This window comes from Pholcus phalangioides, unplaced genomic scaffold (assembly GCF_987345545.1).
Source record: "Pholcus phalangioides strain wild (caught in Gottingen) unplaced genomic scaffold, Ppha-v1.0 ptg000001l_1, whole genome shotgun sequence".
Lineage (NCBI taxonomy): Eukaryota > Metazoa > Arthropoda > Arachnida > Araneae > Pholcidae > Pholcus > Pholcus phalangioides.
Genome location: NW_028301594.1, coordinates 1,439,872 through 1,455,414, shown reverse-complemented (window position 1 = coordinate 1,455,414; position 15,543 = coordinate 1,439,872). Strand labels below are relative to the sequence as shown.

Below are 15,543 nucleotides of genomic sequence, written 5' to 3'. Positions count from 1 at the left end.
CTCTTATATAACGACAAATTTTTCGGCACTTTTGTTTTCGTTGCAATAACGTTTTTCCAAGAAATTCCCAAAATTAGAATCCAGGAAATGTCCTCCTGTTGTTCTATTTATACCTAATGTTGAGGGGAAATATATATATATTTATCGCATGTTTTGCGTTCCGACTTACTCATTAACATGGCCACCTATATGAAATATTTCCGTGTTTCGAACTTCGCGCATACTATTTTTACATAAATATCCCTTTTTTTTCAACGAAGCTAACTTTAATTCTTAATCTTTACCAGAATCAGCAATGGCTATAAATATTCATTTCACATATTTGATAAGTTCATTTTTTCCCTGTGAAATTCATTTTAACAGACCTGCTGTAGCATTGTTTCCCCCCAAGTAGTATTGGTAAACAATATTTGGTCATTTCGTCAACATTTGGCACCATGTTCGGCAAGAATCAACGAAAAGCCGCGTATTATCCCCTTTATAGCCTTTGGCCACCAATTTGTATGATCTGTATTGGAAGTATCGCGATAAAACTGGTTTCCTGGTTCGCGTGTTGGAAATAGAAGGGGCAAAAAGATTAATGGCAGTGTACTCTGCGCTTGTGTTTATATATAGGCTACACATTTCAATTTAACCCTCACCTCTCCTATTTACGCTCCTATTTACTCGGTTACAAATTGTAACATACAATTTAGATAATGATGAGAAAACAGGTTGAAAAAAATAGAGCAAACCGGAAAATGAATTTCTTCCATTTACATTTTGGACGAGATATCTTGTCCCTGATGATTAAGGGGTTAGTTAATTTCTATGAATTGGTTCCTATATAGCAATGTGGTTCGTTTTCGAGATGTTTTCTACCTTCTTCCAAATATTTTACGAGCAATTTTAAACCACGATCATATTCCTTTCTTACATTTATATAGCGTTGAATATTTTCCTTAGATTGTAAAACTGTGCTCGAAATTTTTCAAGATCCCATTTTTAACTCTCTGTATAGAAACATTTATGAACTATAAATGAGCTGTTGCTAGAACTTTAATATTTTGGTCTGCTTCACATCCTTGAAGACTGAAGTGTACTTTGTCGCTGATGAAGAATAAGAGCTCCCGAGCGAATATTAATTGCCAATGAACGAAACCCGTGGCTGGAGCTCGTCTCTTTCATCTCATTTTTGCTGTGAATGATCATTTCCACCACATCTGGTCTACTTCGAGAAATGCATGGCGGAATTCTTGTAGAACGTATGCGGAATAAGATATTCATTTATGAAATGTTGTTTCACGACATAGTTCAGCTGAAAGTTGCCAACACACTCTATAATAGCAGTTTCATTTCTGAAGCATTTTTTTCTGTATTAGATAAAGAATTTCAATAATGCATAAAATAGGCTCATCAAACAATTGAGTAAATAAAATACTTATTATGAGGAAAAAAGTGTGTTGCTTCTTTAAAGAAAGAATTAACATATTTCACTGCACTTACTTGTGTAAGCCTGAGGAGAAAGTGTGATCTCTGGTTGTTTCTGAATGTCAGGAATAGAATCAAGTTACTGAGTGTTTCAGTATTCCCAATGATTGATTACATTTGACCATCAATAGACTTCTCTGAAATCGATAGCATGTTTCAGAATGATTGTGTTAAAATAAATTTGTATCGAACTGTGAGACCTTTGTTGAAAAACACGAAATTTCGTTTGGACATTTGGCTTGTCAAGCATGAAGTTCCCTCTCAAATCTGACCGAGAGAGTATGGAACATATTGAAAGGCAGTCATTTGTCTTTATATGGATTTACAAAGGATCTTGGTGAAAACTGTTCAAATCTGGAAATAAATGTTGAAATATTGCATAACGTCATGAAAATGAGTTTCATGACAAATGCGTATTTAATTTTCGTAAACCCTTAAATTGGCCATTTGCCCTAAAAAAAGCAACACGAGTTTCTTATATTTTTCAAATAAATATATATTTTGAGTTCATTTCAGCATTAATGCTTCTAAGCAACTCCTAAGCATTCGATTTTTACATGTAGGCTGTTAATGAAGTTTTTATAATTACTAGCAGAATGACTCAAGGGTACACACGTCCCCTATTACTTGACAATATAGGTCAGAAAAATATTTAATACGTGCATTTAAGAGGGAAATACCACGTATGGAGGAGACACGTTCCTGTGCATTCTTCAATAATGATATAAAAGTAAATTTGCATTTTGCATTTTTCAAATCCATGTGAATCATAGAAATACAGTTTATTCCCTGAAGTGTAACATCCCATATTTTTTGAAATATTGACAATATTAATTTTCGCAATGCAATATCATTCATGGAGATACTTCATTTGCTTAATATAACTCCTAAAATTTTTTTCTCTTTGGGTATTTCAAGGCTTCTCAATTAAAGGGCTAAACAAACTGTGTGTTAAAGTGTGCCTGTGTGCGGCTGTTTCTTTTGGCTAGGCAGTGTACATCGAAATTCAATGCAGTGCATAAGCGGAGACTTGAAGGACTGCTAGGGGACATGATGATGACGTCAATAAGTGATGACGTCAATTCTTTGGCCAGTCACTTTGCACTTTGGCCGTGACATACACACATACGTACATACTATTAGCCCACGCATCCAGATCTTTGACGCTGGTGGGGGGGGGGGGGCGTATTGCCCCTCCATGACTTCACGTATCTCCACCTAGGCAGCAGTGTGAACTTTAGAGAGACTTGATAGGGGAGATGCTGATTCGAATAGCATTTTACGTCGCTTCTGCTTAATTCTTACAAAATCTCATTTCAACAGCGTCACTCGCGAATTTCATGTATGTACTTGCCTCATACCCCTGTTTTATGAAATGCACAAAATCCATTTGAGGATACTCTAAATTCTCTTCAATAGCGCATAACTGAACACCTTCCCCCGTAAATAAAATGTTTAGAATGGAACTGGAAACATCTCATTTGCATTTAGATGACATATTGATGGACGATTTTCAGTGAAACGAGCAGATGGTGGAACGAGAGAGATAAGCAAAAAGAGTAAATTAGGTTATACCTACAGATCGATTTTTTTCCCCCGTAATAATATGAACAGAATCAGTTTTTAGGAATATTATGAATACAAAATATATACTTATTTTTTGTATAAAAACTGGTAGCGTTGATTAGTTTCCATAATGTTGTTATAACGATGAAGTTTTCCGAAGTATACAAGGTGGCCCATAAATTCATTTACGTAAATTGTTCAAAAAGTCATAAAAATGGAAAGAATAAGAATAATAATTGGTTTTAAAGGAGGTTTGCAGTTATCCTCTCTCTAGGGGAAGGGGATTTTTTTTGTACAGAGAAATAATTTAGTTTAAATGTTTCCGATATCACATAGTTGCCAACTTTGGAGAATGAGAATTCGAGAGGTTTTCGCGTGGATCCAAATTCCGTACAAAAATAATGTAAAAGGGATCTTTTAAAACTTTTCGGGATTTTTCACTACTAAAAGGGAAATTTTTAGGTTATTTTCCCGTTGCAAAAACCAGAGCCGCTGTGGTGCTCGAGTGGTCATAGTGACGGACTCGCCTCGCGAGGATCCGGGTTCGAACTCCACAGGCGCCACAGTGGTGGTCGGCTGAAGTTGGTTTCCTGTGGTTCCCAACTTTAAGGCGTGAATGCGAGCCGTTAAAAAGTCTCGCCACGGGGAGCAACAGGCCTACAACGTTACAAATATTCAATCATTACACTTCATTCACAATTTGAAGTATAGGTAGCACTACTGAAATATCAGACACAACACTAGCTACACACTCAGACTGTTAGGTGCACACTCACTTTGTTCGAGACTTTGCCACGAAGCTGGGCTGGAAGAGATCTCAGCAGCGGGATAAGTCCGGTGGCAGAGACCCTGGCGTTCATTCATTCATTCGTTGCAAAAACCGTTACACCGTTCAAGCCATCGCCAATCATGGCCATCCAGTAGGTTAAAGTCCTTGGGTTTAAGTGTCTGTTACTATCAAAAATCAAATCTCACGAAAACCAAAAAGTCTCCCTCGGGCCCGAAACGGGACATATGGACAAGGCAGATACACGCGATGGTGCCAATTTCGGATTTCGAAAGGCCGGATTGACGGTTGCTGATTGGCGAATTTTATGTTTTCTCCCCAAAAATGAAATATTTTTTTGTGATTTGGGGGAATGGCAACAATTTACACAACGCTTATAATTAAGGTAAACTCCTTGAGAGTAATTTTTTCCTAAATGTAGGAATTTTTTACAATCATGGGCAAAATTTTTGAACATTATAAGAATTTTTCGTGAGCCCGGGAGATAGAATAGAAATTCGGGAGACTCCCGGAAAATCCAGGAGACTTGGCAGCTATACGATATAGACGGTGCTGCATGAAAGTCATGAAAGAAAGAAAAAGAATTTTGGACCTGAACTTTTCTTTAATGTCTTCTGTGTCTAAAACGTTCGTAAAACTTCAGCCTTGGATTCGTGGATGAAGTAAAATAACTTGACTAATAATGCTTTATACACCATTGTCTACATCACAGTGGAGAACGGCTTGTAAGCGACTGTAATAGGAAAATTCAGAAATGAGTTGTTAATCGTATACACACCATGCATTTTATCTCTGATTTACATATTATAAGTGATTTGCTTTCGTGTGGCATCTTCTATCGACGAAAATTTAAACTAATTCTTTTTTCGTTCCAGAAACAATTTCCCCTTCTTGAGAAATAACTTTTTTTCACACCGCATTTTTTCAAATGTATACCAATTCCTTCAATTTTCATAAGTTTTTGAATTATTCACGAATTTGTTGGACACCTTTGTATGTGTTTATTTTTTTTAAGTTTACCCTCCATTTGATTTGCTTGTAAATATAATACAATAATTTCTGATACTCTCTCTCTCCATGCTGTAGCTCAGGGGTTCTCAGACTTTATCCACCCGAGGCTGCCCTTTCTGTATTCCATGCTTATCCGCGAGCTCCGCTGGCTTCCCAGAGCTGTAACAAATAATATTTTCAAAAAACCTTTGTCACGTGGCACTCCTGACGAAGGTTGGAGGCGCACAGTTTGAGAACTCCTGTTCTAACTGATAACCGTTCAAATACTGTTAATTTCATGTTCACTGGATTTAGCTTTGTGTAATCTGTTTCAGGAACTTGGACTTCAATAGCATAGAAATCGTACAAAACTGGGCGTTTTACATGTCACAAATTGCAAGTCTGTAAGTAGATTTTTTCTATCACAATTAAAATAATTCATGCGATTATGCGAGCATTACCACGCGTTCATTACTGTATAATGAATGATGTCCTGTCAGTGTTTACACTGTATTTTTATCAAATAATCGAAATATATGTACGCATTTTTATAAATCACCCTGTACGGGCCGTCTACAGTTAAACTTCCTTGCTGTTATTGACGAGGTTAAAGTCAGAGCGGTGGTAGTGGAAGACTTCTAGTCACTAAATGTTGGTGGGATCTATTTACACCAACATTTAGTGACCATTTCACAAGTAAATCAGACAAACCTGATGTTGTAAGTCACATTTTCAACTATTATAACGTCCAGAAATGCGATGTATAAGGGGAAAATTATTAAAAAAAAAAAACGAATGAACTAAGTCTCAGCTTCAATAGTCCGCCTCTAGCTCTAGATTGTGAAATAACATCTAGAAGAAGTTTTAAACACACCAGACCCTATTCTAGTAAAACCATCTTTTTCTCAAAGTGAGGACTACCCCCCCTTGAACTCCCCCCCCCCCGAAATTACTGTATAATTGATCATCAGAAAGCTAAGAAGTGCTAGGGACGTCTTGATGAAGAAATTCGAGGAAGGAAACACTCCCAAAGCTTTCAGATTAATAGTTGTAACTGGATACATCTCAGAACAGTGGAGCTCAAATTAAAGACACCCTATATATCAATTGGTAGGAAGGGGGGGTAAAATGTCATATTGGTATATAAATTATAACATTGTATTGACACAAAGAAAAACATGGATGATACTTGGAATGACCGTGTTGTATGTCTGACACATATTCCATTTTGATTTTCAGGAGCTTAAAGGGTAATCAACGTTTGTGTATACTGGAACCTGACGCCTTTTCCGGGCTCCAGAATCTTCGGAAATTGTGAGTTTCACTCATTTTAGATTTTATTTGAAATAAAAAGGCAATTTTACGAGAATTAAGGGACAAAGAGCATTAATGTTTTTTTTTGGATAAATCTTAGAAGTAAAGTATCCAGAAATTTTCAGAAAAAAAATTTGTATTTGCATACAGATATAGCTGTTAAAATTAATTTGATTTATTGATGGCCTCGTTCTGAGCAAGCAATTTATAATAGAGTATTAAATGTAATTATTAAGTTGTTTTTGAAATACTTTTTAAATGCAATGTCGAAAAATTGAATTTCTAAAGAATTTTTATTTACAATTTCAATTTTAAAGGGATTTATCGATGACGAGCATCACGAGACTTCCAACGAGTGGACTCGAAAGCCTTGAAGTGCTTCTCATAGTGCACACTTACACGCTGCTCGAGTTCCCTTCAGTGCTGCATTTTCCTCAGATAGAAAAAGCCGAGCTGACGTACCCTTCGCACTGCTGCGCTTTCAAGCATCCGGATACTCACGATCCCATTCAGTTCGCTAAAACCAAATCCTTGTCAAACGATCTCATCCAGAAGTACTGCTCCTCTCAGGCAGAGGCTGGACTCGCTGCTGCTGCTGCAAATGCCAAACACGAAGACATGAAAGAAGCCACTGTCAAGAGAAAAACTCGTTCTTTTGGAGCTTTTCATATTTACGACAGTAACAGTTGAGTACCGATCAGATTTTATTTGGTATTTATATATAGTGGGGCCTCTGTAATCCGGACACTTCTATAACGGGAAGTTCGTTTTTTCTTTTTACCCATATCCCATTCCAAATTTTTTCGTGATACATTTTCCGGAATATTGTTAGTTTCTACCGTGACTTACACAACACGATACCGACCGACATAACATGAAAATGGAAAAATTAAATTAAGAAAAATCTTTCCTAAATATTTCTCGCATCAGCCAGCTGTTAAAAACCATCGTATATATGAGTAGAAAGAGAGATATATTCGTTGCCTTTGTAGTCTAGTGGTCTAGGTCGCTCACCCGGCAAGTGAGAGGACATTGGTTCGATTCCCCGCAAGGGCAATATTGTGTTAGAATTGATTTTATATATCTTCCTAAATATATCTTCGTATCGGCCAGCTGTTACAAACCTTCATAACATGAAGATTCAAGTTATTTCATCTTTACAGCAGAAAATGAAAGACAGATGACAGCACGAACACGGAACGAGCGCAACTCGACAATATAAATACATTAGGGCCGCACATACACTCAGAACACACATTCTGGCATGTGCTGATTCGTTAGAAATTCCGTACAGGAATGTGACGAGAGGTGCACGTTCGGTTAATTGGTGTCATCTGCGGTTTTCGAGTTCCTGGGAAAGTGGACATAATTATGACACTTGCATGTCTCAATGAATGTGATTAATCAGAAATTTCAGCTGTGGTCAAAACAACTTTTCTTTCTTTATAAAATTTCTCCAAACTGTACAGTTACCTTAAGTGTTTTAGGTCATGTCCCGCGCTCTAATATTTTCTGGGATTATCCGAGTATTCAAACATGCCGAAAAGGACAAGTAATATGGCAGGAGTCAGCTGCCGAACACAGCATAACACTTGAACTATATGTGAGGAATTGAACTTTTGAGAAAGTTAGAACGCAGCAAACCAGTTCAAATGTTGCGCGAGGGATGTAAAATAGAAGGGCGCGGTAACCCAAGTCGATAAGATACTCACCTGAAGCGCCAAAGGATGTTCGGAGGTGTCGCGAGTTCGATGCCCGGTTCGTCTTTGTCAGAAAACTTTCCTGAAGCTGGGGTACAACAGAAATGTCGACGTCACCACAGAAAAAATATTGCTACCGCAGGGAGTCCCACATCGAGGAGTTAGCGCACAATCTTCTCGGTGAGTTTATAAACTCGCTGATTAGATTGTGCGGTGAAACTAAGGCTGGAAATAAACAAATTCCGATAATTTAGCTTTTTCTGAAATTTTCAAATTTTTTTCTCCGATTTTATAACTATTGTTAAAAAATAAAAAATTCTAGCCCCCACGTATTTTTCTAAATTACACGGAAATTTACAAAAAGCAAATAACTATTTTATTTCGACTTTAAATTCTAAAAAAAAAAATAGAATGTTCATAAAATTTTAATGAACAAAAATTGTCCCACATGTCATGTAATTTTTATTCTTCTTCATCGCTTTTCCTTCATCTCAGCTGATTCTTATTTTAATTTTGTATTAAAGTAAGGAAATCCATGAGATTAATACTGTCTATTAGATTCAAAGATTTCAAAATAATGTCAGACTTCATTACTGAGAAAATATTTCGTGGCATTTTTTATCGCTTACAAAAAAAAAAATCACATTTTAGCAATTTCCATTGTGTCTGTCTTCCATTATTTTGATAATTTAAATACACGTATCAACTATTTTTGTACCACTAATTTCATTTTTTATGATGGGCATGAAATATCTGATCTGCTCAATCCTTTCAGGTAAATTAAAGAAAATATAAATTCATATGATATTCATAGAAAAACTTCAAAATCGTAGGGATGAATAAAATTCGCAAATGAGTTATCAGAGGGAAATAACTAAATAATTCTCCATTAACATGCAAAATATGGTATAAGACGTCCTGGACAGATTTTAAAAATTAATAACAAATCAACCAAATAACATAAAAAGGTGCGGTTTGCACTAAAATGTTCATTATGGCCTGAATTTTTGTTTCTTGGTAAATGACAAAGTTCAAATTTCACTCCCAAATGGCACTGTAAAACCGACGCAACACACAAAATGCAACATAATTGGTGCGTAATTAATAGCAGTAAATTTCTATAGCGATACCGCCAGAGTTGGTGTTTGGTGAAGTAGTGTTTACGGTTACCATTCTAATGCACGTGATGCACAGGAAAGTCCCTTTATTCTGGAATAACACGCGAACCGTTGATCTTAGAAACATATTTCCAGTTACAAAAATATCCAAATAACGTGTAGAGTCATACGAGAGACACCTCATTCATATTCGCAGGGATAGTATGGTTGCCAAAACATAGAAAAAACCTTTTGAGACGGACACTGTCCTCGGAAACCGATTAGAAATTTTTTGCCCTGTCTGCCAAGAGACCAACATAAAAAATCCAATGCTTTTAAGTGCAATATTCGCTGAGATATTTAAATTTTAAAACCGCTGAAAATGACGAGGAAAAACAGCATACGAAGCGTAGAATGATTTTTTCCGTATGTTTATGCGGTTCTTTTGTTCATTTTCAGCAATTTTGAAATGTAAATATCTCGAATATTGCACTTAAAATCAATTGAACCTTTTTTGTTGGTATCTTAGTACACAGGGTAAAAGCTTTCTAACTGAGCTTCAAAAATTTTTATTACACGGTGTGCGTATAAAAAGTTTTTTTTTTTTTAATTTTAATAAACATATATACTCCTTGCAATATGAATGTCGTGTCTGAGGTCTGCATGTTATTTGGATACTTTTTGGAACTGGAAGTATCTTCTAGGATGAACGACGGCTCGCGAGTTATTCCAGGAAGAAAAAAAAAGACTTTCCCATGCACCCCTGAACGTCTCTCTTGAATCACTCAAATCTGATTTTTAGGTACTGTGGACGACATTTATGGTCATTTTGTCTACACGCCACCACCTCTACATAACGACAACGCCTCCAGCATTTGGGAAGGAGAGCTCGGAAGCTTATTTGGACAGGACAGCAGCTCCATCAACTGGTCAGTTTTTCGGCCGGAATTCGTCGGGTCGAACCGAGGAACAAATTACGAGCCCAATGTGAAAGGTATGGACAAGCCTTGCCTCTTCAGCAAAAATAAAAATTACAGATTTATTGAAAGAAAGAAAAATATTATATATTTTTGTATATAAATAATATATACAGGGTGTTCTATAAGTGCTAATGCGGCCTTCATCTCATCAACCGTCCATCGTAGAGGTATAGTTTCAATTTAAAACATACTCAAAAAGCGTTCAAAAAATTATACTGTTTTGAGAGCGGAAAATACAGTGTATAACAAAATAAAAATCTAAATTTTTATACCTTCCCCTCCCTCCCGTTCTCAAATTAGCACTTAGAAACATGAATGTTTTTTTCTGTTAGCCTCAGGAGATACAGAACAACAGCTTTTAGTTGGAAGTTAGAGGACGGGGGACTGTTTAAAAATTTAGATTTTTTTTATTTTGTGATACACTGTATTTCCACTCTCAAAATTGAAATAGGGAAATTTTTGAGCGCCTTTTGAGCATTTCCTTTTAAGTATAAATTATAGCTCTACGACGAACACTTGATGAGATGGAGGCCGGAGTATCACTTATAGAACACCCTGTATATATATATATATATATATATATATGCGGTTCTTTATTTCTTCTTTCTAGGCGTGTTTCTTTCGAAGCCGGTAGATCTGAGTTCGGGGCCAGCTTTCAAGATCTATTGCGGAGAATTCGCCGAGGCTTACAGGAATGTCACGTGTCATCCGACTCCGGACGCTTTCAATCCATGCGAGGATGTCATGGGACACTGGTCGCTTCGGATAAGCGTGTGGATCGTCGCCTCGGCAGCGATGTTCGGCAATATCGCGGTCATTCTGGTCCTGATAGCGAGTCCGCGAATGACCGTCTCCAAGTTTCTGATGTGCCACCTGGCTTTCGCAGACTTCTGCATGGGGATGTATTTACTCATAATCGCTTGCGTGGACATGCATACCAAAGGCGTCTATTTCAACTACGCCATTTTCTGGCAGCAAGGTAATTTGGCCGTATTCGGAAAATTCATCGCCAACATTTCACCATTCATGCAAAACTCAATGACAACAACGGACAGCCATCTACTTCGCCGAAATAAAAATTTAGCGTTCACCGTCACACAAATCACTGACATGAAGATTTATCGATAAAATCACATAGTTAATGAGTGGATGATTAAACAGCGTTCGAAATCATTGATGGTTCGCTGGTCCGAGGCCACTGATTAAACAATCGGACCACCGAGAAAGAAATTGTGGTGGTCCGTGGGACCAGTAGCGGAAACGCGTCTCTCCGCGGTGATACATTGATCGTGGACGAATCTCCTATGGGAGAATCACCGATCAGTAGTGAATTTCTCATGGCTTTTTGTTCGCCCCCCCCCCCCCGGTGGCATATGAGTCTTATAAATACTAAAATGTTTGAGGAAATTAATTATGATAATTCAAAATATAAACAGCCCGCATGCGGCCACGACAGATACTGTGGTCCAAATGTAAATTGTATTGTTGAAAATAAAGCGACCTGGGGAATGGCGGACGCCAGTTGTGCGGGGAGGGCGGGGGGGGGAGGTGTTGACCAAGGGCACCTGCAGTCGTTTCTTGGGTTCGTGGGTCCGTCCTGGGTTGCCCCGAGCTGGGGGCACTGAAAGTTATGGAGGTAGGGTGCCCGGGCCTCTCATGGCCTGGAGCTCCATTCGTAAAGATCGAGGGCTGGGGGCGCCGGACCGGGGGACTCAGTTCTCTCCAACGTGGCCTAACCTCTTGGGGGTAATGCCATTATATCCTTCACGGGACAGAGCCTGCGTCATGTCTGGCACTACAGTTAGTCATGATGCCTGCGAACTAGTAGATTCCTGTATTCACTGGTCCCACGGACCAATGATTTTTGTTTTTCAATTCCAATGCTGTTAAGGGTGTCAGAAAGTTAGTGAGTTGGCAAATGAGCGAGTGAACGGGAATTTGAGGAAAATCAACGAATGAGTGAGGGAGTTGGTGATTGAGCCGTGGGTGAGCAAATGAGCGAGTAAGTGAGCAAATAAACGAGTGATCAGGTCAGTAAATGAGCGAGTAACTGATCGAAATAACAAGTGAGTGAGCATGTGAGTAAATCAGTGAGTGATGAGCATGTGAGTAAATCAGCGAGTGGTGAGCATGTGAGTAAATCAGAGTGAGTGAGCATGTGAGTAAATCAGTGAGTGGTGAACATGCGAGTAAATCAGCGAATGAATGAGTGAGGAAGTGAGCAAAAATGATCGAGTGAGTGAGAAGTCGAGCCAGTCGCTTATACTGCTACTCACTGAAACGCTTACTCATAATAACATAAAGTTACTCACTCAATCACTTATGAGGTTACTCATTCAGTTGCCCATTCATTAATTATTTCGGTGACTCATTTGCTCACACATTCATTTGCTCACTGGTGATGAACTAATGTCGATCAATTCTCCTATCAGAAATTACGTGGCGTTGAATCGTCGGTGAATTTCCCGTAATTTTCATCTATTAAGCCGGGATTTCCTAGGAGCAGGTTACCTGCAACGTGTGCAGCGTGGAAACGCTGATTGGTTAAAAAACGTGAATTTCAGGTTTTTAACCAATCAGCGATTTCACGCAGAGCGCACCGTAGAAAACCTTTTCCTAGGAAAACCCGGCTTTAACCCGGAGCGCATGCTTTAGGATTAAAAAATAAAGAAAGTACTATTTGATCTTTGTTTTTTCCATCACAAACATAAACACATGATGCACAAACAAATACACACATAATAGTGGATTCACACCTACAGACACTGCCGTGGTTAGACACGATAAATATTATTTAACATAAAACCAATTAATGTATTCATATCTATCGTTTCCGGGGCTAACGAGAATGAGGGCTATGACCCTCGCAGCTAAAACGATGATCACGTGACCAACTGCAGCCTTGCTTTCTTCCCCAAGCACTCCTCGTATAGTGGCTTTCTTGCAAAACATCTTGTGCAATAGCACAAGTTCTTCGACCTTTGCAGACATTCTCTGCGATCTATCGCAGCATATAAATACGCATTCTGTTTGTAAAATATGGCATGTTCTGCTCCAAACAGTTTATAAACAAAAGTAAATGATTTAAGGAGTCTCAATACCTTCTAATTAAGATAGTGAAAAACTATGCTCTAATAGAAATATCATTAAAAATACTATTTACCCATCGATTTATTCCACATTTTTCACACATGTTCCTGATTGTATGTGCTATCTTACGCTGGTATAAAGTTTTACATATCTTAGATACTTAATTTCTTGTAAATTTTCAAAAAAATTCATTAAAAACAGCTTGCGCGCGTGATATGACACCAATGTAATTGAATAAAAATTGATTAAAAATAAAGGAAACTGTTCAATTCATGAAATGGAGCAAAAAAGGTTGAGATTTCATTGACTCAAATGTGATTTAAAATTAAATTTACAAAAAAATCAAACATCTATGATATGTAAAACTATACCAGCATAGGATAACACATACAATGAGGAACATGTGTAAAAAATGTGGAATAAATCGATGGTTAAATAGTATTTTTAATGATATTTCTATTAGAGCAGTTTTTCACCATGTTAATTAAAAGATATAAGATCCTTTAAGGGGGTACGTGCACTATCGTGGCTCTTCCCACGCTTTTCTACGGGAAATTTAAACCGAGCATTTAGGATTTTAACCATTCGTTGCAGGGGCGTAGCCAGAAATTTCGTTCGGGGGGGGGGGCCAAAGTGACAGAACAATGGATTTGGCCATCTTTTTCCCTTTTTTCGGTCATTTTCTCACATTTCGGGGGGCTTTATTAGGGCTACGCCCTTGATTGGTTGATTGTTTCCTGAATTTTAAGTTCAACAAAATGCAATTCCTTATTCGGCTTGATTATTGGATAGCGTGCTTGAAACGCTGAACAATTGACTTGTCCTCTCAGCTAAAGCAAGCAGTTCTCGTTAGCCCGTATCGTTTCGTGTCTGCGCAGGCGCAGAAGACATTTTCATGTTAAAGAACGTTTGAATGTCTGTAGATGTAAATCCACCCACAAAAAAACACTTTGTAGCCTCAAGGAACTGAAATGTCCTTTACGCAGACCTAAAGGAATTCGTTTACTGATATATATTTTTTCCTATCTTTGAAGGCGTAGGCTGCCAAATAGCGGGTTTCCTGACTGTATTCAGTAGCGAGCTGTCAATCTTCACGCTTACGGTGATCACCCTCGAACGTTGGTACGCGATAACGTACGCCATCCACCTCAACCGACGTCTTCAACTAGGGACGGCAGCGAAAATCATGATGGCGGGATGGTTGTATGCCTTCATGATGGCCAGCCTACCTCTATTCGGCATAAGCAGTTACAAGCACACGTCGATCTGCTTGCCCATGGAGAAGGATAAACTCTCTGGATTGGCCTACCTGACGAGCTTACTCACGCTCAATGGATTTGCGTTCGTGCTCGTGTGCGCTTGCTACGCCAAAATGTATCTTTCCATCAGAGCTTCGAGGGGTGCTCACGAGCGAGCCAACTCCAGGTAATAGGAGCTCGTTATTTCACATATGTTAAGCGGAAAATGTGGTGAATCCGTTAATTTTACATAAAAAATCGTTATTATGCATAATCGCCGAGCAGTTTGGTAAGTTTGCTAAATTTCCCTAAGTTTATGACTTTTACCGTCGATTATGCATAATACGCAAGTGTCGTTGGTAAACCTAATAAGAACTGAAAAAATTATCATTTTTGCCGGTGATTATGCACAGTACCCGAGCTTCACGTCGATGTTGAACATGATGAATCGTACTTATATGGTGAACTATACATGATACATAAATACATGTATTGCATCATTATATTCGGGTACGATCACAAAATTTGTTATTATTATATCGGGGTCCGACTATCTTCATCACGCATACCAAACTCTTCTGGAATTTTTTTCATATTTATCAAATTCACCAATTACACTATGGTATTATGCATAATCACAGATAAAGGCGATAAATTCCAAGTATTCATAAAATTCACCAACGAAACTTGGTTGTTACGCATAATCGCCGGTGAAAATGATAATGTTTTCATTATTTATCAGATTTACCCTTGACGTTTTTGGGGGGATTGCTATCAAACTTGACAAGACGATTGTTAAGTATGCATAATTACCAATTTTCCACACTTAACATGGTTATAGTTAACACTTATATGTCACGTTATATAATGAAATTACGTTAATATAATGAATCCGGTTTATTATGCATAATCAATGACCATTTCTGTAAGTTTAATAAATTTCCTTAATATCATCACTTTTACCGTCGATTATGCATAATACGCAAATGTGGTTGGTAAATTTGATTAAAGCTAAAAAAAAGTAACTCTTACCGTCGATTATGCATAATATTCAAGCGTCGTTGGTAAACAGGATAAATGCATAATTAAGTTCGCATCGGTGAACGTGACAGATGCATAATCACCATTTCGTATTGGTGAATATGATAAATTGGTCCTATTGTCACGATAAGATTTATTATTTAGATTACCTTACATATGAGCCAGAGTCTGAACATAATGAACGCTGATTTAATGAGCTTTATTGAACATTCCCGAAGAAACTCTTACAATTAAGTCCTATTTGACCAATTTTGAGATCGGACCTCGATA

The 15,543-nt window shown here is 37.8% G+C and overlaps 1 protein-coding gene across 1 annotated transcript in view; it reads left to right on the top strand.

The window, feature by feature from the left end:
• Positions 1-15,543, top strand: part of LOC149089642 (follicle-stimulating hormone receptor-like) — a 121,948-nt gene that overhangs the window by 92,111 nt on the left and 14,294 nt on the right. Inside the window, exons 7-12 of the mRNA XM_089232752.1 lie at positions 5,149-5,217; positions 6,053-6,127; positions 6,445-6,812; positions 9,727-9,918; positions 10,515-10,883; positions 14,029-14,419. Of these exons, the coding sequence (XP_089088878.1) occupies positions 5,149-5,217; positions 6,053-6,127; positions 6,445-6,812; positions 9,727-9,918; positions 10,515-10,883; positions 14,029-14,419 (1,464 nt within the window). The remainder of the gene's footprint in view (positions 1-5,148; positions 5,218-6,052; positions 6,128-6,444; positions 6,813-9,726; positions 9,919-10,514; positions 10,884-14,028; positions 14,420-15,543) is intronic.